The sequence below is a fragment of the Piliocolobus tephrosceles genome, chromosome 1, assembly GCF_002776525.5.
Source record: "Piliocolobus tephrosceles isolate RC106 chromosome 1, ASM277652v3, whole genome shotgun sequence".
Taxonomy (NCBI): domain Eukaryota; kingdom Metazoa; phylum Chordata; class Mammalia; order Primates; family Cercopithecidae; genus Piliocolobus; species Piliocolobus tephrosceles.
This window is the reverse complement of record NC_045434.1, coordinates 145,785,942-145,809,955: the sequence shown is the minus strand read 5'-3', so window position 1 is coordinate 145,809,955 and position 24,014 is coordinate 145,785,942. Positions and strand designations below refer to the sequence as shown.

The following is a 24,014-nucleotide window of genomic DNA, read 5'->3' as shown; positions in this document are numbered from 1 at the left end:
CATGAGGAAACTGAGTCCCAAAAAGCCCATATAGCCACATTAATGGTTAATAGAAAAACTCATATTAGAACCAAGGTCCAAGTGATACCAAAGGCAGGGGTCCTTTGCTGTTTATTGTAACTGCCAGTCTTTATATCATTCACAAGGACAATGCAAGAAACATTTAAACATCTTGTTGGAATCCCAACATATTGTGGTAGGTTTCCTATTACGTGAGGGTTATGCACCACTGTCAATTAGAAGATAAAGCAAAGTGGTGGCCTTTTTTCTCTCTTATTCTGAGATCTTCAGTGAAATTCCTTCTGTTTCTAAATATAAAGCTTTAAAACAGGCTATACTGATGTTGCGAAAGAACTGGTACATTATAAGTAGAAGTGGTGTGTGTATGTGTGTGTGTGCATATACATATGCATTCGCTTTATATCATAATTAAAGAGTGTAAGAAACAGGATTCTTTACTGGTCAATGAAAACTTTTTGGAGGAAGGCAAACTGGTAATTTATACAAAACCATTTGGGCAGCGTGTAGACTTCCTTTGCACTCACTAAGAAAGCACTCTTTTTAACGAGGGACTATACATTTGTTCAATGAAAAGAAAATAGCTCTTTGTACCTTGCTAACTGAATTGCTAACTATTCTTCAGATACAAGTCTCATTGTTCCCACTATTCAGTATTTAAATGCACATAATGTCATGTCTTTACTGCCATTAGTCAGTATTTTCAAAGAGCTCTTTTTATTAAATTTCTGAAACCCAGGACCAAAGAACACTTTTCTCTTAGGTATATATTATTTGTTAGAATAGAAACAATCAATACATTTTCAGAGTTAAAAAGCACTGGGAAACAGTTTCTTTTTTGGTCTGAGAGTATTTTTTTATTTAAAAAAAAAAAACCTTTAAAATGTTTTATCAGAATTGTTTGTAGGGAAAATGTAAACCTCACTATTGTTTAACTGCAGTCCAAAGAGGACTATCATAGTGCATTTCTAATCAAAAAATAAATTGAACATAGTGGTAGGCTTGCAGAAAGAGAGAGAATTAGATTTGATTAGATTAGCTTTAACCTGCCCGGAATAAAACTGTCTGCCTTTCCTGTTATTTGTCAGTGTTTATAGCAGGTTTCGTCTACAATGCTTTCACTATTATTTCTGGGCGGTAAAAGGCAGTCAAGCAGAAAAGACACTCATAAATGTCAGAAAAGAGTAAGTTTTTTTTTTGCATTTCAAGGGCTTTGAAGGTCAAGTTCAACCCACTTAAGGGAAGCAGAGTGATGGGTATGTGGTAGCATGTTGTTAGCCGCTGTGTTTGGGCATATAATTTATGTGAAGTTAATGCACTTGTCCATCACTCTAAGAAAGCAAAAGGTCCTGGGAAGATTCTATTTATTTTATTCATTTTATTCAACTTTTAGAAGTAAAATAATTCAAATTTCCATAATTTGTGATGGGAAAGAAGCATGTTTAACTTGTTAACAGCTGAGCAGGGTAGAGCACTGTAATACTTCCCTGACTCTTCCTGTTGTAATTTGTTTCTTCTTCTGAGCAGCTGCCCCACTCCACGCTGTGCAGAGGAAGTGCTCTGTTAAGAAATTTTGCAAACCAGTGAGCATTTTTTTTTCCCTCTGGAAGCCTTTATTGAGATGTTTTCTTTTTCTTTTTCTCTATGAGACTTTATTTTTTCCCACCAGGGAGGCTGAGCAGTTATAGTTTAAAGCTACCAAAGATAGGTATGTTCTTTGATATCAAAGAGCTACTTGAAGATTTTTCAAACTAAAGAGACCCAAAGGTTGTATTTTAAGGTGCTACTAGCATGGCCCTTTGTAGTTGAAAACTCTCAGAATGTCTACCAAGTGTATTATGCTTTGTTTGGAAATGTTGGACCTCGGTACTATTGCATTTGGTAAAAGGCAGGGTGTTAGAATCTGTGTGTATGTGTGTTCCTACTGCTGCTCAGTGGAGTCTCTGTACTTACAAATTGTTTCCCTAGTGATGTAGGATGACTAGAGAGAGAATAGGCACTAGGGAGTAAAATCGACATTTATTGAGCACTCACTATGTGCTAGAGGCATAATGTATGTAGGGGATAGAAAATCTTATCTCTATTCTTTCCCCCCCCACCCACACCTTGAATTGAATTGACATAGACAGATGAATGGGAGAAAAATTTATTTAACACAAATTTTAGGTGGCACTGGATCGTTCATGAGGAAATGAAGACCCAAAGACACAGTTATTGTTGAACACTTACATACTGAACTGGACAAAGAATAGTGAGTTGTGAAAAAGAAAATAATTATGTGGAGAGACTAGAAGATAAGACTTATTTTAAGAAGGTTAGTGCAGAATTCTCTTAGTCTCAGCTTCCTGTCCTTGATGACAAGAATGTTGCTTTCTTTCTACTATAGGGAGGGGATGTTTCACATGAAATCCGTATGGGAATTTCACCTCCTGCTTTTAGGAAACAGATGGAGGTCAGAGTGATCTTGCACCTCCTATTTTTTAAGTGCTTTTAGCTCAAAATAATTATGCATTGTAGCATATGTGGGGGTGGTGTGTTCTGAACGTTTTTATGCATCTTATTTCTTTCAATCCTCATTCACTCTGAAAAATGGCAGGTTACTATCCTCATGTTCCCGATTAGAGAATCAGAAAGGGAAAGTTTACTTGCCTTTGAGTCAAAACTGGTTTCTTTAACATCCACGGTTGCCTCACTAGAATAGTCTCCAGAGGGGAGGAAGTGGAGGAAAAAGAATGAAAACTAGGAAAGCAAAGCAAACTTCTTGGGGAAAGTGTGTGTCTATGTGAAAATACATTTTTTGTGCAATGAAATGGTTTGAGTACTGTAGCTCTGAGTTCTTTCGTAGCTTTGAGAACTTTCACCACTAAATGGTAGAAATTCAGATGTTTTCTTTTTTTCTAAGGAAATGTCTTTGGATCACCCCATTGAGGTGCTGGCTTGCTGACTCTTTCCTGGACTTTTTTTCTCCCACCAAGCCTTCTCTTCTTCTATTCGTCAGTTCTCAATCTGCAAATTTCTGTTGCTTTTCATATGTAGAAAATTCAGTTCTGTCTTTGTTTTTACTGTCCATTTCCAGACCGTGCTTTATCTTAGAAACCACAAATGTCCGTAGTGGTATTTTACTAAATAATCAACCATGAATGTGTATTCAACCAATGAGTGTTGAGTACCAACTGTATATCAGATATTATACTGGGATGACATAGTGGCAACCAAAACAGATACAGTTCCAGCCCTTGTAGAATTTCAACCCTGATGGGAAAGAAAGGCATTGCATTATTTTATAATAAATACATTCTAGTTTTTCCCCTTTATACTTTCTGCTGCCATCAACTTTATTATTTTGGGAGAAGAGATTGAATTTCAACCCTATATCTTGTATGGTGCAGTTGCCCAATAAATGTGTATTGATTGGTGGAAAACCTCAAATCTCTTTAGCCCTCATATTTTCTTGTCACAAAAGTATTAATAATATTTTGTATTAAGTGATCATCGAAGAAAATCATCATGTGTAGTTGAGCATCAGCATCCGTCAGCATCTACATAGAACTTGAAAGCCTATAAAGGGAGGATTTTTATAGATTTTATCAGAAGTAAGCTTCATAAATCTGTGGGGAAGGGGCTCTTCTCTCCATTTTGCAGTTGAGAAGGTAAATAGGAACTAATTTGTCCAAGATGGAGACGAGAATCTCATCTCTCCTGTTTCTAAATCATCTTTTCTTTTGACAATATTGCCTCTTGACAATAATTTAAAAGTATCTCAGTATCCACTGCAATAACTATTGTTTTTTTTTTGCCTGAAAATGAAAGGAGCAGATGATTTCATTCATTTAATATATTGATTCACCAACATTTCTTGCACATCTAATATGTGCCAAATAATAAGTTTCCAGAGCCGGGGTATGTTGTCATTTTCCTCAAGGCATTGTATTATAACTTATTGGGGTAGACAGAAATATGACTAAATAAATACAGGATCCTTATTTAGGATATATAAGGACACATAACATAAGTATAGAATAAGATATCCTTGTATGATGGAAAGATCATTAGCTTTTTAGGCGAGCCTGGTTTGAATCTTGACGTCACCAGTTGCTAGCTGTTAATTTGAGCAAATCATTCATCTTTTTAATGAACAGTTGTCTCAACTATGAAGTGGGGGATAAAGGTATTTACGTGCATTGTACTTGTAAAGATCAGAGGCGATGTGTGTAAGAGACCTAGTATAATTTCAGAAACATAGTAGATGCTCAATTAAGGGTACTACCATTTTATCATGTATAATTATATTATATATATAAAATATATAATAGATAAATATATAAAATATATATTATATATATAATTTGTACTGTATCTATTTGTTTTTTATCTACATATCTAAACTGTCTTCTCTATCTATCTGTCTATTCCTCAAGAATCAAGAGATTAGCTTCCTGAAGAGACAGAAGAACAGCTAGGAGAAGTATCAGAGAAGTAAAGTTTTAGGGTTGAAGACAGACTTTTTTTTTCCCTAAAACTTAAGTTGTGTACAGAAAAAAAAAAAAAAACTATACTAATATATGTGGCAATTGAAAAGTATGGAATTTATCAAGAACTACAAAAAGCTGACCATGGATAAAGTATAGGGTATAAGTTTGGGAGGCTGAGAGATGAGGCTGGATGAATAGTCAGAGGCCAGATTATGAAGGGGATTTTATAACATGTTAAGACACTAGGACTTTATCTTGCCATACAGACAACTCCCTCTCACCTAAGTAGGAAATGACAAGCTGGCAATTAAAGAGATTCAAATAACATATCTTAATTTGTGGAATTCTTAATTGTGTATAAAGAGGAGAAAATCTATCTTAAAAACTTACCCAAAAAACCAACACATGATATACTGAACAAGAATCCTTATGGTTGATGGACAAAGGAGAGGTGAGATTTCTAGTGAAATCTACCATTAGAAAGTATCATAAACCAAATCCCAGAAGCAGCATGCAGTTATAGGCCAAAGCACCCTTGGGCAACTTTTGTCCATTATGTACATGGTAAGTTCTAAAGCAGCAGGCACAGGGCTCAGAGTTACTAAACCCGGATGGAACACCTGCAGTTTTTCCCTGAGTGTCAGCATAAATATTTGGCAATGTCTCCCTTTCTGTGAAGGGGCCCTGTCCCAGAGGGAGTGGTGTCTGGTATCCCTTAGCAGAAGTATTTGTTTTCTTTCTTTTTTTTTTTTTTTTTTGCTTGTAAAATTGTTTAAATTTCTTTTTTATTTTATTTTATTTTATTATACTTTAAGTTCTAGGGTACATGTGCATAACGTGCAGGTTTGTTACATATGTATACATGTGCCATGTTGGTGTGCTGCACCCATCAACTCGTCAGCACCCATCAATTCATCATTTATATCAGGTATAACTCCCCAATGCAATCCCTTCCCCCTCCCCCCTCCCCATGATAGGCCCCAGTGTGTGATGAAGTATTTGTTTTCTGAAGTTTTTCTTTATGTCCTGGAGGTGGATTCTAAAAGTCCCTAGCGTATTTTGATTTTGAATTTTCACAAAAGTATTTTTTTCTTTCACAGTGATTCAGTATAAAAGGCAATAAAAATGATATATTCAGAAATATTCAGGACCCACTATCAGCACCACATGGGAATAAACTGTCTTGCCGCTTGTACATCCCATGGGAAAAAAGAATCACAATCCATATATAGGAAATATTGCATATGTTTGCCTCCGTTTTGCTTGTACTGTCTACTCTGCTGAAAGGCAGATTTTTTTGCAGATAAAAGCTGCCCTGTGTTGCTGAACTGCTCACCTATTTTACTCAGGAAGAAAAGGCTTTGTGAAAATCAGGAGCAAAGCCTGATTTGTAGAATACTACCTAAAAATAAAATGCATAAAAATGTCAAAATATGCTAAGAATATAGGGCCAGCTTCAGGTTTTGAAAAATTACCTAGCAAATTCAGCAAATGCTGTTTTTAAGTGAATATAAATTATGTGTTCTGGAAGTATCATCTTGTGAATTGGTGGTTAGGTGCTGAAGGAGATATGAGGGTGTGGAGGTGGCCTTTCTCTTCTTGCTGCACTAGGGCAATAGATCTGTGGTTGAAACAGATGAACTGGGAAGCTCTTGATTGGGTCTACAAAATACCCAGATTCTTGTGTATTTTCTAGTTTGTGTGCACAAGGCTTCTGGCTTGGCTGCTCTTGCCAGTGGGGAAGCATTAGTGAACAACACAGATATAGCTTCTGGTTTTCAAGAGCTCACAGTCTAGCAAGTCACTGCAACTTTAAAAAGAGGATATATATGTGTAGTTTAAGGTATGGTGGGTAAAGCCTGTCAGGGGTTGTAAAAGTTCAGTCATTGGGACCTAATTCTGCAAAAGAGAAATTCTTCCCAAAGCTGGGATACATTGAGTGTCTTGGGCACCAGAGCAGAAGTTTTAGTTAACATACTAAGATCTAGCACAAAGTTACCTCCCACCAATTGAATCTGTTTTCAAAATTTGCAGAAATGGCCTCTGTTTCTCCACAACTATGTATTGGTAATTCTTCCCTGGGGACTAGCTTCATATATATTTTCACAATAATGCTTACTGAATAAATCTGAATATTTTGCTTATGGAATCAACAAATAATCTCCAGAGAAAGTTTCATTATGCAGTCACGTATAAGATACGAAACAGATTTTGCCCTTTATTTTAAGAAATATGCATAGCATAAAAATTCTCAGGCTCTCTTTGCTTTGTGTAGCACCATTTCTGATAAAATACCAGGTTTCAACAAACTAGCTCAGTGGACATTTAAAATTCCCATTGTGAATGCCTTGGCTTAGTGGAAGGTGTTTGACCATGTGCATTAACCTATCAGTGTCCATCTACATATTGGGAGACTGAACCTGATCTATTCTGCAAAACTGGGTGAAAAAATATGGAGGTGAGTTCTCAGCCAAGGGTTAAAAAAGGAAATAATCTCTTTTGCTGCACACTTTTTCTCAGCAGGTGCAAAATAGCTCCAATCAGGTAGGCTTTGGTAAGTGGCAGTTGCTATCTGCCAAGTTGAAAGATCAGAAATTCTCACCCTATTTCTATTTCAATTATGTAGACAGTGGCTCCAATTTTCAAGTGTCTAAAGGCATGCCTAACTCTGTGATAAGAAATGGATGTGGGCCAGAGTGGGAGCCATGTGCAAAGCTGTGCTGCAAACCCCTTTTCTAGTGATAACAGCTCTAGACAATCAAGGTCCCTCGGTTATCATCATAGAGTCATTAAACCCAGGAGCCAGCAGGGATCACTAAAAAAATGGATGTACAGATGAGGAAACTGAGACCTAGAGAGGTTAACAATCTGACTTGTGGTCAGACAGCTTGTAGACTTATCTAGATATAGCCTCTGTCCTTAAGCTGCTGCCTGTTTAGTGCTAAGTGGTAAACTGATTAGTATCACAACCACCTGCAACATTATGTTGAGAGGATTCTGAAAATTGCATCCTGATTCAGGTGGAAATAGTGCTATGATTGATTAGTAATGTCTGCCTGGGGAGACGGTGGGATATGATGTGGTAAGTATTTGCTGAATTTGGTTGAATGATGACGGGTGCTTGGTAATCACATGATTGCTACAGGATGTGAAGTGTGCTTCAGTCAGAACAAAGTGCTCTGAATCTTTTTGGAGGGGCAGGACAGTTTCACAGAGGAGACAACATTTGAATTTGATCTTGAAGGACAAGTAGAAGTTTTCCTGAGAGAGAAAGAGGAAGGAAAGGAAAGAAGACATTGCATGAAGAAAGAATAGCTTATGTAGACAACCTGATATGTGGAGAAAGAAAGGAAATTGACGATCATTGATTGTCTGCTATGTAATGAGCACTAAGCTAGGCCTTTTCTGTGTTATCTAAGTATTTCATTTTCATAATGACCCTTTGGTTATACAGATGAGGAATCAGAGAAAAAGAAAATTAAGATGTCTGAGGTCATTCAGCTATTAAGTAGAGCTAAGATTTTAATTCTTGGGGTTCCAAAGTAACTTTAGTGGCAGCAACTCAGAGGAACAGTATAGGTAAGGAAGAGTGGATCAGAGAGGCAGAGATCATTAGTTTGGATTTGGACTATTGAACTTGAGTTGCTTCTGGGACATCCAGATTGGGATTGCTAATACTGTTGGAAATATGGCACAGAGTAATCTGGTGATGATAAAAAGAAGAAAAATCAAAGGGTCTTTGATAATAGACCTTGTGCATTTTACATCTAGGTTCCTGCCTAATAGTGGAGATGTTTCTGCCTTTGCTGTTCTGGCAAGGGAGACTATATGTAATACATGAATATACTTCATATTGTTTTAGTGATTCAAATGACTGTCAATGCAATATTAAGTTCAGAATTGATAGGAAAACTGTCCGACTTAGAAATTCAAGTGTTCTTGGCACAATACTATTTATTATCACCATGAGACCTGTGCTCTAGCAAAACTCTACTTGTATTTCAATGAAAGACTGTTTAATATGCATGTGTCACTCTACCAAGGTTCAACTTTGACCTATAAGAGGACAGTGTATATTCCTTACAGAGATGCTAAGAGGCACCACAATTGATATCTATGTATGGGAAGAGGGTGGGATATGCCTGCATGAGCAACATAATGTAAACCAAGTTCAAAAAAAGAAGCGTTGTTTTTTTTCACAGGTGCAATCTTGACAAGAAGAAAAAACTCAAAAAGGTATTTTGCATTGGTAAATTCTGATGTCTTGGGCAGCTCTAGGATTGTTTATCATCCTTTCTTTATGTACTTCTGGTTATGCCTCCTTAAGGGTGTGGGATGAGGGATATGCATTTAAAATAGTCCAGGCACCATTTCTGATTCTTTGTTCCCAAGGATGATGATGGTGGTGGTGGTGGTGGTGACCACAACAGTGACAACAATGATACCACCATATTTCATTGATTTTTAAAATGTTTTTCCACATTTTCACATACCTAAGAATACTTGTACTCAGTACTTCCTTGCACTCAGTACTTCCTTGCAGTCACTATCAGCCTGCAACAAAGTTAAATTTGTCCGCATAGGATTGGCCTTATTTCACATGATCACCTGCAGGCACTACCAACCTGAGACCATTTAAAATTATTTGCTGAGGTGTTTTTTTTTTTTTTTTTCCCCACACTGTCAGTATGAACTTGTATCAGAAACCTGCATGAGTATCTGCTTGCGGTTCAAGTTCTCAGGGAAGATTATTTTTCCTCTTTCTCTTCTTGCTGTGCCTTTCTGAATGGAAGCTTTCTTTCTGGTGTATTCTAGTGCTAAAAGGGAATAGCTGTTTGGTGTTTCAGCTTTTTGCAGAGGTCTCTTATTAGACTCCCCATCTTATTTTTCTTTCTCATTCTATTTAGAGTAACAGTGTGACTAAAAACTGATGGTCTCTTATAGCTGATGAACCACTGTAACAATAAAAGCTAACATTTACTTAGCACTTTCCTTTTGCCAGGCAGTGCTCTAAGGGCTTTTTATATGTGATAACTCATTTAAACCTTCAATAATTATATTAGATAGGTACACTTATTTTCCCAAATTGTAGGTAAGAAAACATATACTGTGTGCCCAGGGTTGCACATATTGTCTCACTTAGTGTTACCGGTGGAGGGTGTCCAGGTTCTGGGCGTTTTGAACAAAGAATTGCACAAAACACACAAACAAAGCAAGGAAAGAATGAAGTAACAAAGGCAGAGACTTACTGAAAATGAAAGTACACTCTGCAGGGTGGGAGTGGCCAGAGTGTTAGGGGCTCAAGGGCCTGGATGCAGAAGGTTCTCAGGTCTAAATACCCCCTAGAGGTTTCCCACTGGCCACTTGGTGTTCACCTCATGTAAATGAAGTGGTGGTCTGCAACCACTCCGACTGGTTGCAGAAAGCAACCAATCAGAGGCTGAGTTACAAGGTCACAGTCCTATGCAAGCTTTCTGCAACCAATCAGAGGCTAAAGTGACGTTACAAAGTTGCACTTCTATGCAAACGAAGACTTGGCCCACAATCAGTCTGATTGGTTGCCGACAGCAATTAATCAAAGGCTGAAGTGAAGTTTCATAGGTCACACTCCTATGCAAGCATCTGATTGGTTGTAAAAAGCAATCAGAGATACTTTCCATTTTCCATCTGCCACCTAGAAAATGTGGGGTTTTGCAAAGGGAGTAGTCTCTGGTCCTTTTGTTACCTAGCTATGGAAAGTTAGGGTTTTTCTTTCATTTTAGTCCTAGGAAGTCAGTGTGAAACGGCCTTAGGTTCCCTGCCTCCAGACCCTATTCTCTTATTAGTGTAACTTGACCACCTGAGTCTACAGGTACACCCCTCGTGAGAATCCACTTTTAGCTTTGTGAAGTACTTGGCATAATGCCTGATACTTGCTGAGTACATGGTGAGCTGTTGCCCACTAAAATAATAGGCTATTGTCCTTATCAGAAGAATAGGATACTCTTTTGTTATCTATTTCTCATTCCATGATATGGGATTCTAGCTCTAAGTGCTGTCAATCTCAGACAAGAGTTGATTATCTAAAAAATATGGATTCTTGTAAGCCTTTTCATTATGTGCCATATAAAAAATGTTGCTCCAAGCAGGTTTACTAGTTTATCACCATTCAGATTTACAAGTTCTATCAGGAACTTCAAAGCAATTTCCTAGTAAAAAGTCCAGTTTAACAAATGTTTAAATTTTTCTCACTTCTCTTTATATTTCACACCCTAACCCTCTCCGTCTTCTTCACACCACATTCACCTCAAATCTACACAGAAATCTTAAAGTGAGATGAATTAAGAAAAAAAAGAAAAAAAAATTGCCCTTTTTCTTTTATGGGAAAACGTTTTTATAATAATCTGAATCTGAAACTTTTGAAATAATTTAGGACTTATATTTAGAAAAAAAAGCATTTAATCCCTCTGTCCTTCCTTCTTTCTCTCCTTCATTCTTTCATTTCTTCCACAAATATTTACTGAATATCTTCTCAGTTAAAGACATTTTGCTTGATACTGCGTTATGAGAGATATTTCTCAGATTTTCTCCATGTCCTCAAGAAATTTTCAAAGAGAAAATTAAGGGGGAAACTTTTTCTCACTCCCTCCCTTCCTTTCTCCCTCCACTCTCCTTCTTCCCTCTTTCCCCCCATCTTCTTTCTCCATCCACCCCATCCCACCCCACCCTTATCTATGAACTAGAAGCCAAGGAGGAATAAAGGCTTTATGGGGGAAACACTCTTTGAGCTGAGTTATATTGGAACTTGCGGAGATGGAGGTGGTAGAATACAGTAAGGGGGCCAGGAGGTGCAGCATGAGAAAGGTCACAGTAACTGGATAGCAAAGGGACTTTGGAGAAGGTTGAGAAGTCCAGCTTGAAGCATGGAGGACAGGAAAGGGAGAGATGGGAGAGGAGACTTCGCTTCTTATTCACTTGTTACAGAGAGATGCATGTGAGGTGTGAGGATAAATGCTATTTAATGTAAGGTCATGTAGATTCACAGAAAAATAAGAGGTTCCAGCTAATATCATTACCATCATAGTCATTTTCATCATTGTTGGGAAGGCTCTGGCCTAATGACACCAGGACCACCAGAATTTACACTTATGCTCTGCTTCTGTGTCCTGAACACCTTGGAGGTAAGAATGGATTCTAAGAGACAAACTCGTCTCATTTGGAGTGAAAAAAAAACAAGCAGAGGTTCGCAGAAGCCACATACAACTAACGAATCCTATAAGGTAGCTGAGAATTAAACAAAAGCACCTGTTCTGATTACCTTCATTGTTCCTGGTTAGTTAGCACCTCCCTTTCCTCAACAGAATGCCGAGGGCACAGGGGGTGGGATCTGAGTGAGGGCAAGAGGTAGATTGGAGAACACTTCTTCTCATAAGTAGTAGAATTTGATGGAAAAACAAGTAACTTAAGGGTAATAAAATGATGGAAAGTCCTGATGGGTCACGTCCATATCTGGTCTTAAGAAGGGCAGCCTTAGGCAACATAGCAGATACTAGAATAATTGATATCATTGAGAAAAGAGTAGTAATGTGAATTTCAAAGGAGATCACTTTGGGATAATGAACAACATGACAGAATCCAGGAGCCTCATGAAGAATATGTGATACAGTAAAAGAAATAAGTTAAGAGGAGGCTTTGAATAGAGCAGAAGGAGTGGAACTAGAGAGGCAAGAAGAGATGTGATTATGATTGTATCTCATACCAAGGGTCTGTACTTACACTGTAGAGTCCAAAGGGATCTAAATGTAGGATAGACAGGATCAGGTTTGATTTTGGAAAGCTCAGTCTGGAGGTGGTGTGGCCAATGTTTGAGAAGTAGTAAAGACTCTTTCAGGAAAGACAATATCAAGAGCAAGCATGGACGACCTCATCAGGTATCACTAGCAGATATTAAATTATCAGTATAAAAACCAGCAATTATTACTTTCAGTTTGGCATGTTTTCCCTTAGTTAGGAGAATATAGTCCAGATAGAGTGTAAATACATGAATAATCATCATAGTCTTAACAGAGGATAAAGTTTAATGAGTATTATCAGTTAGAGAATTCTTTATAAAATTTCAGTTTTCCAGACAAAGACATAGAAGCATAGTGAGATAAAGTGGCTTACCCAAAGTCATAGATCAAGAAAATGGTAAAGATGACTTGAACTCTGATCTTCTGCCTCTAGAGCCCATGTTTTAGTGTGTGAATTAACTAGGTTGTTAATTGTTATTCATACCAATGGGAACATTCTCATATAACTGGTTCAGAAATTTTAAAAACTGGTACCAGCCTTAGGTAGATTTTGTAATGCAGTTTGTCAATAAACAAAATACCTAACTCATGTGGAAAATTAAGAGGCTGATGTGAAGCATGATAATTACATTTACTTTGAAATCAGCAATTTGTGGACAAATGTAATTCATTTTGCCCAACTCTGCTTTATTCTCAGTATTAAAAAGACAACTACAGGGTACACTTGGTTAGCACTCAGGGAAAATAAAACAATTATTTTTCCACTTCTGCTAGAGAACACTAGTTACCCTTTGTCAGTCAATTGTATAGACTCTAATTGTAGGCAGTTTGTATGAACCAACCCGATGGAATGGGTATGTCTTCCTCTTTCAGCTCCACAATCCAGTGACCCTTTTATTCAACAAAGACACAACTAAACAACAAAATGTTGGTAGTTAAAAAAAAGTGTAAAAGTAATAGGATGCCTTCAACATGATAATCCACTTTAAGAATTTAGAGCACATATCAGTATGTCACCTTCAGACATGGTTATAGTCCAGTAAGAATTACAAATCCAACAAACAAAAATCAAGGCAATAGAGTTCTCATGGGTATCACTGTAATAAATTCTTCTGTGCAAAAAGCCGGTCCTAGAGAAAAATTACAGGTACCAACATTTCCTGAGGAACTTTTTTCCAAAGGAGTTTTTAAATTATTTTTTAAATTTTAAAATTTTTATTTTTGGCTGCAGACATTATTGAGAATTTCAAGTTAACATGAGCATTATGAATGTATCAGATGACATGCTAAGAGGTTACATTGAACTTTCTAACACCTATTCTTAAATTATAGTTAAAAAAAAAAAAACTCAATGAGTTTTTAACATGCCTGCACATTTTCTCATTTTATTCAGGGAGTAGATTTAGGTTTTTCCTGGCCTCACTGGATTTTTAAACTGCTACAACATAACATAGATATAATCGTGGCTATATTCACTGAGTTTGTTTCATTTTGTAAAATTATGAAAAACAAGTTTATCTCATTCAGTCTCTTTAGCATATTGATTCAGTGTATCTCCCGTTATAGAGAAGAAAGAAAGCAAGGATTTTCACAAGGTAGTGCTGAAGACAGATATAGAGTACATAGAATGAAGAGCCCAGAAAGCAACGTCTCTCGGTGTGGGTGGACAGATAGACACTTATAAATTTAATCCAAAGGGTTAGTTCTGATTATGAGAACATGGGAGCCTCTGGCCTTCTTTACTTACCCATACCCTTAACATCTGGGGTTTTTCCTAGAGTTCACTATAGTTTAACAAGAAGGATACACCCAGATTTTGGATTCAATGATGAAATAAAATGAATGAAGGTTTTATTTATATACTCTGTGCTTTGCTACTTCATCTTTGTGCAATTGGAAAGAAGCTTTATTGCATTCAGAGAGAATTAGATTTAGAACTTGGTCAGTGGCATAAAGTAGAACTATAACATATTGATGACACAACTTTTTATATGGGAGAAGGATTAGCATTTGATAAAATCACAAAGAAGCAATGGGTAGGGACTCATCAATGTGTGAAGTGACTGAGCACTGATACATATAATACAGTTGACATTGCCTTTAATATTTATTATTGAATAAATGACAGCATGTGAACAAAAGCATTTGCCTTTTCACACTAGTGACTACTTGGTCATTAAACAATATTATTTAAATAAAAAAAAAACAACTTTACACCATTGGTTATAATTTAGGAAAAAGAAAACAAAAAAAAAAAAATCTGGCGATAGACTGGATTAAAAGTTAAAGATTTTATTTTGTGGTTAAAGACTACTTCTACAGTAGAAAAAATAAAAACATATACATATTAATGTAGATTGCAAATTTGCTAGTTCCAGATCTTTGCACTTGTGTTCTCTCCCAAAATAATGGATTCTCTATGGATTTTATTTTGGAATAGGTATTTCTGTTATGAAGTCTGATAAATGATATTCCCACTCTAAAGAGCAAGCAACTAGAATGCCACATTTTTGATGCATATTTTTGCAGCACAGAGGGGATTAAATTCTAAATGTCTCAGCTGTTAAAGGCCCCTTCAGACTTGCCCAAAATGAAGAACAAAGAAGGAGAAAGCTTCCCCTAAAGCAATTCATCAGATCTATTTGGGCACAGTGACATTTTCTCAGAACTTGTATGGATAAGTTATGCTGAACAGTTCAAGGGTTTGCAGCTGCTTGGAATATTTAAGAAAAAAAAAAAATCTCTAGTTCTTTTGCATTTCATATGGTCTGACCAGTGCTCAACACTGGCTAATGTTCACTGAGGCTGTGACAATCAGTAGTTACATCATAATAGCTTGTTTCTCGTGTGTTCATTATGTGCCTGGAACTGTGTTCTGCATTTTCCACCCATTGTATCACTTAATATTTATGCTTCTGATCTTAGGGGAATGACTGTTTATATTGCATATATGCCATTTTTTTGCAGTATGTAAAATTTGTTGAGCCGACTGTTATACATTTTAAACTGACATGTACTTAGTGTTGTTTAATCTAATTGGTGGTTGTTGAATCTAAAAGATGTTCTGACTACTTCAATATAGGCAGCAGCAATCACTTCCATAAATAAATCATTAGATGTAGAACACATGTGTAAACAGGTAGAGTCTTCTAATTTGCAAAGTGTTGATGGACTCAAAACAGTTACTAGAACAAGCCATAGATGGAATACATTTATTGATGGAATAAGTCAAACAACTTGAAACAAGGCATTGCGGGGTGTTAAATGGTAATTCAGATAAAATGAAGTGATTGATACATTTTTACTTGTTTGGAAAGTGGAGAATATTTTAGAATTACAAAACATTGCACTTTTATGTACATTTATCCTTTCATTATCCCAATGTAGGGTAGATAGGACAGGTGATTGCATCCAACTTCATTTATTTGGCTTATTATCTTTTGTTTCATTATTTTAACTCTGTCTAGCATCATCTCCTACCACTTAGAGTCTATGTATTCTTCTGACCAAATGACTTGTAGGCTCCTGACCAAATTCATGGCCTTTCAAACTGTTAATCCCTCTCCCTGGAATGCCCTGCACGTCTTCTCTTGGTGAGGCCCCTGCAGTCCTCAGGACTCTGTTGGAATATCACCACCCCAGACAAACATTCCCTGAACTGTTCCTCCTATACCCACCCTTCTTCTGGCCTCCCATAGCACCCTGTGCATCCCCCATTAGCATCATTTGGTACCTGGTATGATATTGTTCTATTTACTGGCCAGCTGCACTAAGTTGTGACTCTTTGGAAGCGTGGTGTGTCTTTTATGGTTTTATTTTGGTTTTTTCAGCATGTAGCCAAGTCTACACAGAGTATGGACTCAATGAGCAATTGTGGCTTGAATATGTAAATTCTTTAGTACGTATTGCATGATATACATGTGATACATGCATGGATATCATGCATATTGGTACTTTGTTCACTTCCCCACCTCCTACATCCCTACCACACACACACATTCTCATTGCATTCAGCGATGTGTAGGCTTCTGTCTCATCCATGGTTTTCATTGTAGTTGCTGAAGCTTGAGGTCACGATCTGGTGGAAGTGACTACTAGAAGAAGGCAAGTGTGCATTGTATTCTGTTGTACTTGTCATCTGGAGCACACAGTGTACTTGAAGGTATGCCTTTTCTAGTGGAATTTCAGAGTGGTTTCATACTAGCACTATGAGAACACTTTCATGCTATACAAGAAGAAGGGCAAAGAATCAAACCCAGGCAATGTAACAGAAATTGAGCTGGGGTCCTGAGCTGCAGAAGGAACCTCTGTCCACCGCAGAATACCACTCCCAGTGGTACACAGAGGAGTCGATGTCTGGCTTCTGCTCTCTGGTTGCTCTCTTCACCCTCTCTGTGCTCATTACTTGGTTCCCTTTGATAGAACATGAGAGGCAGACATGGATTGCCAGAGAGCAGACTTTTACAACTGCTATTTCATCCTGTTTTGAAATTTCTCTCAAAATGGTTGATTTATTTTTCTCTCATGTATGCATTATGTATGTGTTGCTGCACACAACAGTGGATTCATAAAGGCTGTCCACATCTTTGTCCCCAAATCCCCAGCCATGCAATGCAATGCAGCAACCAAGAGAACCAGAGAGCTGTGCTGGGCTCTGAATAAACAAAAGCACAAATCCCATCTGGGTCTCCTTCAAAGCAAGCTGCTATTTTGCAACAAGCTACCAAATGACGATTAAGAAAAAGGTTCTTACCTGTTTACTTAATGGGTGACTGGCCTCTTTGCTTTTATTTAGCCATCTGTTCTGGTCTATGTCCCTTTAAACTTGTAAGATCCATCACTTCATTAAACTGTTACCTTGACACATTGCAATGTTGTGGACATAATGATTCCACAGAGGAGCAAATTAAAACAGTTTTTCATGATTAGAAGGTTAAATGAGGTAAGGCTGTGGTAGTTAGTGATGAGATAAGGGGTGTTGAGGAGGCAGAGCTCAAGGGACTTTCAGGTGATTGGAAAATAAGGCTGGTGAGACAGAAGGCTGGGGCTTTTCCAAATTATGGGAGGTGAGCAAGAAGCAAGACTGCCTTTGGGTATCGCTGACTCCTGGGAGCTGACTCCACTGCCCATACAGAGGCTGTGACCCTGGCCCTGGGAGGATACAGGAACTGCCTTCAGGTTTCTTGACTTCCCTGGGAGAGTCTGGGAAGAGCAAAAAGAACTAATTCCACCAGGTAGTGGTAAGCTGAAAATGCAAAAACAATAAACATTTTGGTCTTTGTCAGACAGTTATTTCCTTAAGTTTGAAGAAGAATCAGGGGGCCTAGCCCAACTATATGAAAGAATATTTTATTGTGTCTTTACCCGGCACTTCATGGCTTCAGCTGTGCTCCTTCTTACTCTTGACCTTCCACCTGACTCCTTGACAGTTGTTGCAAACTACAAAGCCAAGGGCTTATCTTTTTACTATCTTAAATCAGTTCCTGCTCTGACAACTCTGGTTTCTCTTGATATGACCCATAATATTGCAGTCACATGGACCCAAAATCTCAGGCATCTCTGAATTTTCCATCAGCCACTTCTGTCCTGTCAGTAGCCCAAGTTCTGTTTCTCCCACCTAAATCAAGTTTCTCACATCTTTATCCACCTTGTTACTTCTTCTGCTTCTGCCCTAGTTTCCATCTTTCATTATGTCTCTCCTGGGCAATTGGGATAGCCTCCTAACTAGTCACTACCTACCTATAGTCTCTCCCTGCTCCAAAGCATCTTAGACACTGATGTTTGATTATAATTCATAACTTTCTCCTTTTCTTTCTTTTTTTAAAATTATATTTTCAGTTCTGGGATACATGTACAGAACATGCAGGTTTGTTACATAGGTATACACATGCCATAGTGGTTTGCTGCACCCATCAACTTGTCACTTACATTAGATATTTATCCTAATGCTATACCTCCCCTAGCCCTCCAACCCCCAACAGGCCCTGGTGTGTGATGTTCCCCTTCCTGTGTCCATGTATTCTCAGTGTTCAACTCCCATTTATGAGTGAGAACATGTGTTTGATTTTCCATTCCTGTGTTAGTTTGCTGAGAATGATGCTTTCCAGCTTCATCCATGTCCCTGCAAAGGACATGAAATCTTCCTTTTTTATGGCTGCATAGTATTCCATGTTGTATATGTGCCACATTTTTTTTTTATCCAGTCTATCATTGATGGGTATTTGAGTTGGTTCCAAGTATTCGCTGTTGTGAATGGTGCTGCAATAAACATACGTGTGCATGTGTCTTTATAGTAGAATGATTTATAATCCTTTGGTTGTATACCCAGTAATAGGATTGCTAGGTCAAATGATATTTCTGGTTGTAGATTCTTGAGGAACCGCCACACTGTCTTCCACAATGGTTGAACTAATTTACGCTCCCACCAAGAGTGTAAAAGCATTCCTGTTTCTCTGCGTCCTCTCCAGCATCTGTTGTTTCATGACTTTTTAATGATCGCCATTCTGACTGGTGAGAGATGGTATCTCATTGTGGTTTTGATTTGTACTTCTCTAATGACCAGTAATGATGAGCTTTTTTTCATACGTTTGTTGGCTTCGGCCAAAACAGAGATACAGACCAATGGAACAGAACAGAGTCCTCAGAAATAATGCCACACATCTACAACCATCTGATCTTTGACAAACCTGACAAAAAACAAGCACTGGGGAAAGGATTCCCTATTTAACAAATGGTGTTGGGAAAACTGGCTAGCCATATGCAGAAAACTGAAACTGGACCCCTTATACCTTATATAAAAATTAACTCAACATGGATTAAAGACTTAAATGTAAGTCCTAAAACCATAAACACCTTAGAAGAAAACTAGGCAATACCATTCAGGACATAGGCATGGGCAAAGACTTCATGACTAAAACACCAAAAGCAATGGCAACAAAAGCCAAAATAGACAAATGGGATCTAATTAAACTAAAGAGCTTCTGCACAGAAAAGGAAACTATTATCAGAGTGAACAGGCAACCTACAGAATGGGAGAAAGTTTTTGCAATTTATCCATCGATGAAGTGCTAATATCCAGAATCTACAAAGAACTTAAACAACTTTGCAAGAAAAAAAACAAATAGCCTCATCAAAAAGTGGGTGAAGGATATGAATAGACACTTCTCAGAGGAAGACATTTATGTGGCCAACTATCCCCTTTAACAAAACAAATAAGCAAACAAAAAAAATTTATTTTGGCTTTCCATCACCTAGCAAATTCAGTTTAGATGTATTAGCTTGATATCTGAGGCAATTCAGCATGAAGTTATCATTTGTGTTTCTAGCTTTTACTCCTTTGTGCTCCAGTAGGACAAACTACTGTATGCCTATGAGTAACTCTATGTATTCTTGTCTCCGTGCTGTTTCCTCTATCTGGAAAGCTCTGTTCACACATGGCTATCAATTAAAACATATGCATTTTATCAAGCTCAATTTCAAAGACATCTTTGCTTTCTCCCATGTCAATCAGAGACAGTTGTTCCCACTTTTTTTCCATGGCAGCGTGTGTAGAGGAATGTTCTGCTGCTTGGCATAGTTTTTTCCCCCCTCTTGTTAGTTTTTTGAATCTTACTTTTGCACATCCTATAGCACAGAGTTTCCTACTTATAGAGGGTGCTAGATACAGAAACAGAAGAATGACTGATAATGATACTGTGTCTACAAGAATATGAACATCCATTCATTCATTTATTCATTCATTTGTTTCACTCAAATGTTCTTTGAATGCCTGTAGTATGTAAGGTACCATATTAAGAGCCTGGGATACAGAGATCAAGAAGACATAGTACATTCCAGTTCTCTAAGAACTCACAAATCTATGTAGGAAAATCACATAAATAATTACACAGTGAAAAAGTACAATAGAAATGTTTTTAAAGTATAGCAGTGATGGGACTTTACCTCTGTTAGAGTGGATAGGTTGGGGGTCAAAGCATGGTGGTGAGGAGGGGATTGAGCAACTAGAAAAGGTTTCCTGTAGTTGGAAATGTCTGATTTGGGTTTTGCAAACCGAATAGGAGTTTACAAGGAATATAGTGAGATAAGGAAGGGTGGAGATGCAATGGAAGAGTTCAAGAAAGCAGCTCCGCTTTCTCTCAGCAGCCCAGCACACTAGGACAATTTGGTCACCAAATAATTATTTTCCATTTCCAGGTAAAATATGCTGAATGACAGAATCATTCAACCCCTATGAAAGAAAAAGAGAGGAGTAAAGCAACCTCCTTCTGTGACTGCCTTTGGTTGAAAGTCATTCATTCTTCTTCTTTTTTTTTTTTTTAATGTTTTGTAGAGAAAGTCTGTGATTGCTGTGAGCTTCATAGCAGCGTTCCTTTTCCTGCTGGTCGTGCGTCTTGTAAATGAAGTGAATTTCCCTTTGCTACTAAACTGCTTTGGACAACCTGGTACAAAGTGGATACCATTCTCCTACACATACAGGCGGCCCCTTCGAACTCACTATGGATACATAAATGTGAAGACACAAGAGGTAAGATCTCAGAGGGTTACCTAGCAGTTGGAGAGTATCCATGGTAACGGCTTTTCTTTAGGAACCAGAGGGCTTCCAACTCACTGAACTTACTCTCTCTGCCCTGGAGAGCTTGCTTGGGTCCCTTACAACATCTTCTGTTTTATTATTCTTAGACATTTACTGACAAATGTCTAGATCTGCTACCCCTCCTACATTAAATCTTCTGATTCACTGGTTTCATATGGAGGCAAGGAAGCAATTACTTGTTTTCCTGGTGGTTTGTGGCATAACGTACATCTCTCTCCATTTAGAAACTCTGATCAGCAGTTACCAGCCGGAGAACTGGCTGGCTTGATTTCCTGTAGGTCAACCGGTTGGGGAGAGCTCTTTATAGAACTTCAAAAATGCATTTATACTCCTTAAAACTCTGAAATCCTTAGACCTGGACCTAGAAAAGGCCAAGCTGATTTTAAAATTTGCAGTGGCTGCAGAGATAATGGGTTAAAGAGTTTTCAAATTTAAAGGGGTTAAAATCGTGTAAATCCTGTAATCACTGAAACTTTAAATCTTTGTAGCCAATTGGTAGTACAGGAGAGGATGGAGGTATATTGACAACTAGAAAGTGCACACTATGCTAGCACTTTTGCAAGTGAGCATTTGTTTCATAAAGTAAAATAAAAATTGAACCTCACAAAATATGTGACATGTATAGAAGTGCTTAATAAAATTGTTTTCACTATTCATTTCTATGGAGTTGGATGAATGTGAGTTTAATATTCATAGACACAAAGTCCAAGCCTGTTTGAAATTGTTGGTAACAAAGATACAAGCTACCAGTGTGTCTACATCACCAGAGAAAGTCTTGGATCAGATCCTATCGAGAGGTCATTTTGTAAAGATAGTAGAGGGTAGAGTCATGCACGGAATGCTACTCCTGTCGTGAGAGTTATTTTTAGCATTCTGGGAGGATGCTAAGCTTGGTCTACCCCCTTTTGTAGGCAATCTCATATCTGAGTCATTGCTTCTGGTTAATTTGATTCTTCGAAAATTGTTTCTGTATCTGCAGGATTTACAGACTTTTATTAGAATTTTATAGTTGAAAAAAGCACCATTAATAACACATACATTCTTAGGATCTTTGATGTTTATCCTTTAATTGGTTTTAAATTAATTTTTTAAAGTGTCTATTGCTTGAATTTTTGAGTGTCCTAATAAATTGATTACCTATATAAAAATGTATCTCTTTGAGGAGAGTTTGTCTCACTCTCGTCTTTTGTTACTTTTATTTCTGGCTGTCATTTAATGTTCTATAACCTACTGTATGGTGTTAATCAATTCACAAGTGCCTGTCACAGGCTGAAAATGAAACATGTGACTAAAATGTCTCACAAAGTATTCTCATATGGGAAATCCCGTCAAATATCAAAGACTCTTTCATTTGTTTAAATATTAATGAATTTGATTTTGGAGTGTGAAAGGAAAAACTGACCTATAGATGCAGTTATTTAATTAGTTCTATTAACTGGACTATCTTTGAAATTATTTTGATGTAGTTTTTAATACAGTGATTTTAAAAAGAATATTTAATATTATTTTGCTATTGCAAAGGTTATTTCTTAGGAGAAGACATAGTTACTGGAAAGAATTTGGGCTTTGGAAGGATACAGGCCTGGTTTGAGAGTCAGTTCTAACATTTAATGAACTTAAGCAGTATATTTGCTTTTGAGTAACTTCCTTGACCTCAGAGCCTCAATTTCCTTATTTGCAAAATAAGGATAACAACATCAGCCTAGCAAAATTATTTTGAGGATAAAATAGGTTAAAGTATATGAGGTTCCTAGTTTCAAATTGCTATTCAATGAATGAATTTCTTTTGCTTTCTCTGTATGTTCCAGAATGGCATGAAGTGTTCAGTATGAATAACATCAAATTATCAAAGTCCAGAGTACCAGAATTTGTATGTACATTTTAAAGATCCTGGACTTGGGAGAATAAACACATGTAGGGGTTCTCAATCTCATTAGTAATCATGGTTTTACAAATTAAAACCACAGTGAGAAAGAAATTTAAAAATCACAAGGAGATACTAATACACACAAAATGCCAGATTGGCAAAAAATTAAGAAGTCTGACAATACCAAGTGTTGGTGAGGATGTGGAACAACAGATACTATTGTATACGTGTAGTGGGAGTAAAAATTGTAATACCCACTTTGGAAAAAAACATCTCCACTGTTGTATCGAGCAAAGTTGAAGATTTACACACTGCATGCCCAAGCATTTCTAGCTGTGGATATCCACACTAGAGGTGCTCATGAACTTGTGCGCTGGAAGGCATGGACAGAACATGTAGCAGCATTTTTCCTAGTAGCCAGAACCTAGAATATACTTAAATATTGATAAGTAGGAGAATGAGTTAAAGTCGTGCCGTATACACTGGAATACCATATAGCAATGACGATGAAGAAACTGCAAATATATGTGACCACATGGAAGGTAAAGCAAAGTACACAATGTGATTCCATTCATGGGTCACAAGAAGAGACGAAACTAAATTATGTTGCTTAGGGACATACACAGCGGTAAACTAAAAAAAGGAAAAAAAAAGCAAGGAAATTATTATCATGAAAGGGGGTCTAGCGGTTACCTCTGATGGGAGTGGGCAGTTTGTGATCAGAATGGGTTTCTGGGGATTTAGCGATATACTATTTCTTGATCCTGTCGGAGGTTACACAGATGTTTACAGTCCATTTATTAAGTATAAATTTATACTTTTTGGACTTGTATGTCTATTTTATTAAAAAATTAAAAATATATTCTGATCCCAGGAAGGATGTTTATTTACCATTTACCATAGGTAAGAAATCATACAAGGCAATTCACCTAATTCAGCAGCAGGAAATAACTAAAAAGAAGCAATGGGATATTAAGCTATCTAAAGCAAACTAGGAATATTTGAAATAAGCAATTTGATTTTATATAAAGACTAACAGACACATAGGCAACTTATTTCTCTAGTTCTGATCTATGCATGATAGACCCCATATTGCAACACGAATGTAGGTGCTGGGGCAGAAAATTTTGCATGAAAGTTGAAAACATTAGAACGCTCAAAGAGAATGACAGATTTTCTCCTAAATTCAAGTAGTTCTAGGCTAAATTGGGAAGAAATAAAATTTGGTGACTTTTTACCACCCTTCTCATTGATTTCATCCTTTGTTCTGACAGTCCCACCCCTACCACATT

General features: G+C 37.3%; 1 protein-coding gene across 11 annotated transcripts in view; it reads left to right on the top strand.

Moving 5' to 3' along the window:
- Positions 1-24,014, top strand: part of ST6GALNAC3 (ST6 N-acetylgalactosaminide alpha-2,6-sialyltransferase 3) — a 566,662-nt gene that overhangs the window by 225,386 nt on the left and 317,262 nt on the right. For 5 of the 11 annotated variants that reach the window (XR_004228425.1, XM_023209236.3, XM_031933825.1 and 2 more), the window contains exon 2: positions 20,592-20,786. The exons of 2 other annotated variants lie outside the window; for them this stretch is intronic. Coding sequence is in view for 6 of the 9 variants with exons in the window: in XM_023209236.3 (XP_023065004.1) it covers positions 20,592-20,786 (195 nt within the window). In the remaining 3 variants the exon portion in view is untranslated. Of the gene's footprint in view, positions 1-1,121; positions 1,203-16,317; positions 16,425-20,455; positions 20,787-24,014 lie in introns of those variants that run through there. 4 more of the 11 variants (XM_023209264.1, XM_023209254.1, XM_031933831.1 and 1 more) reach the window with 3 other exon arrangements.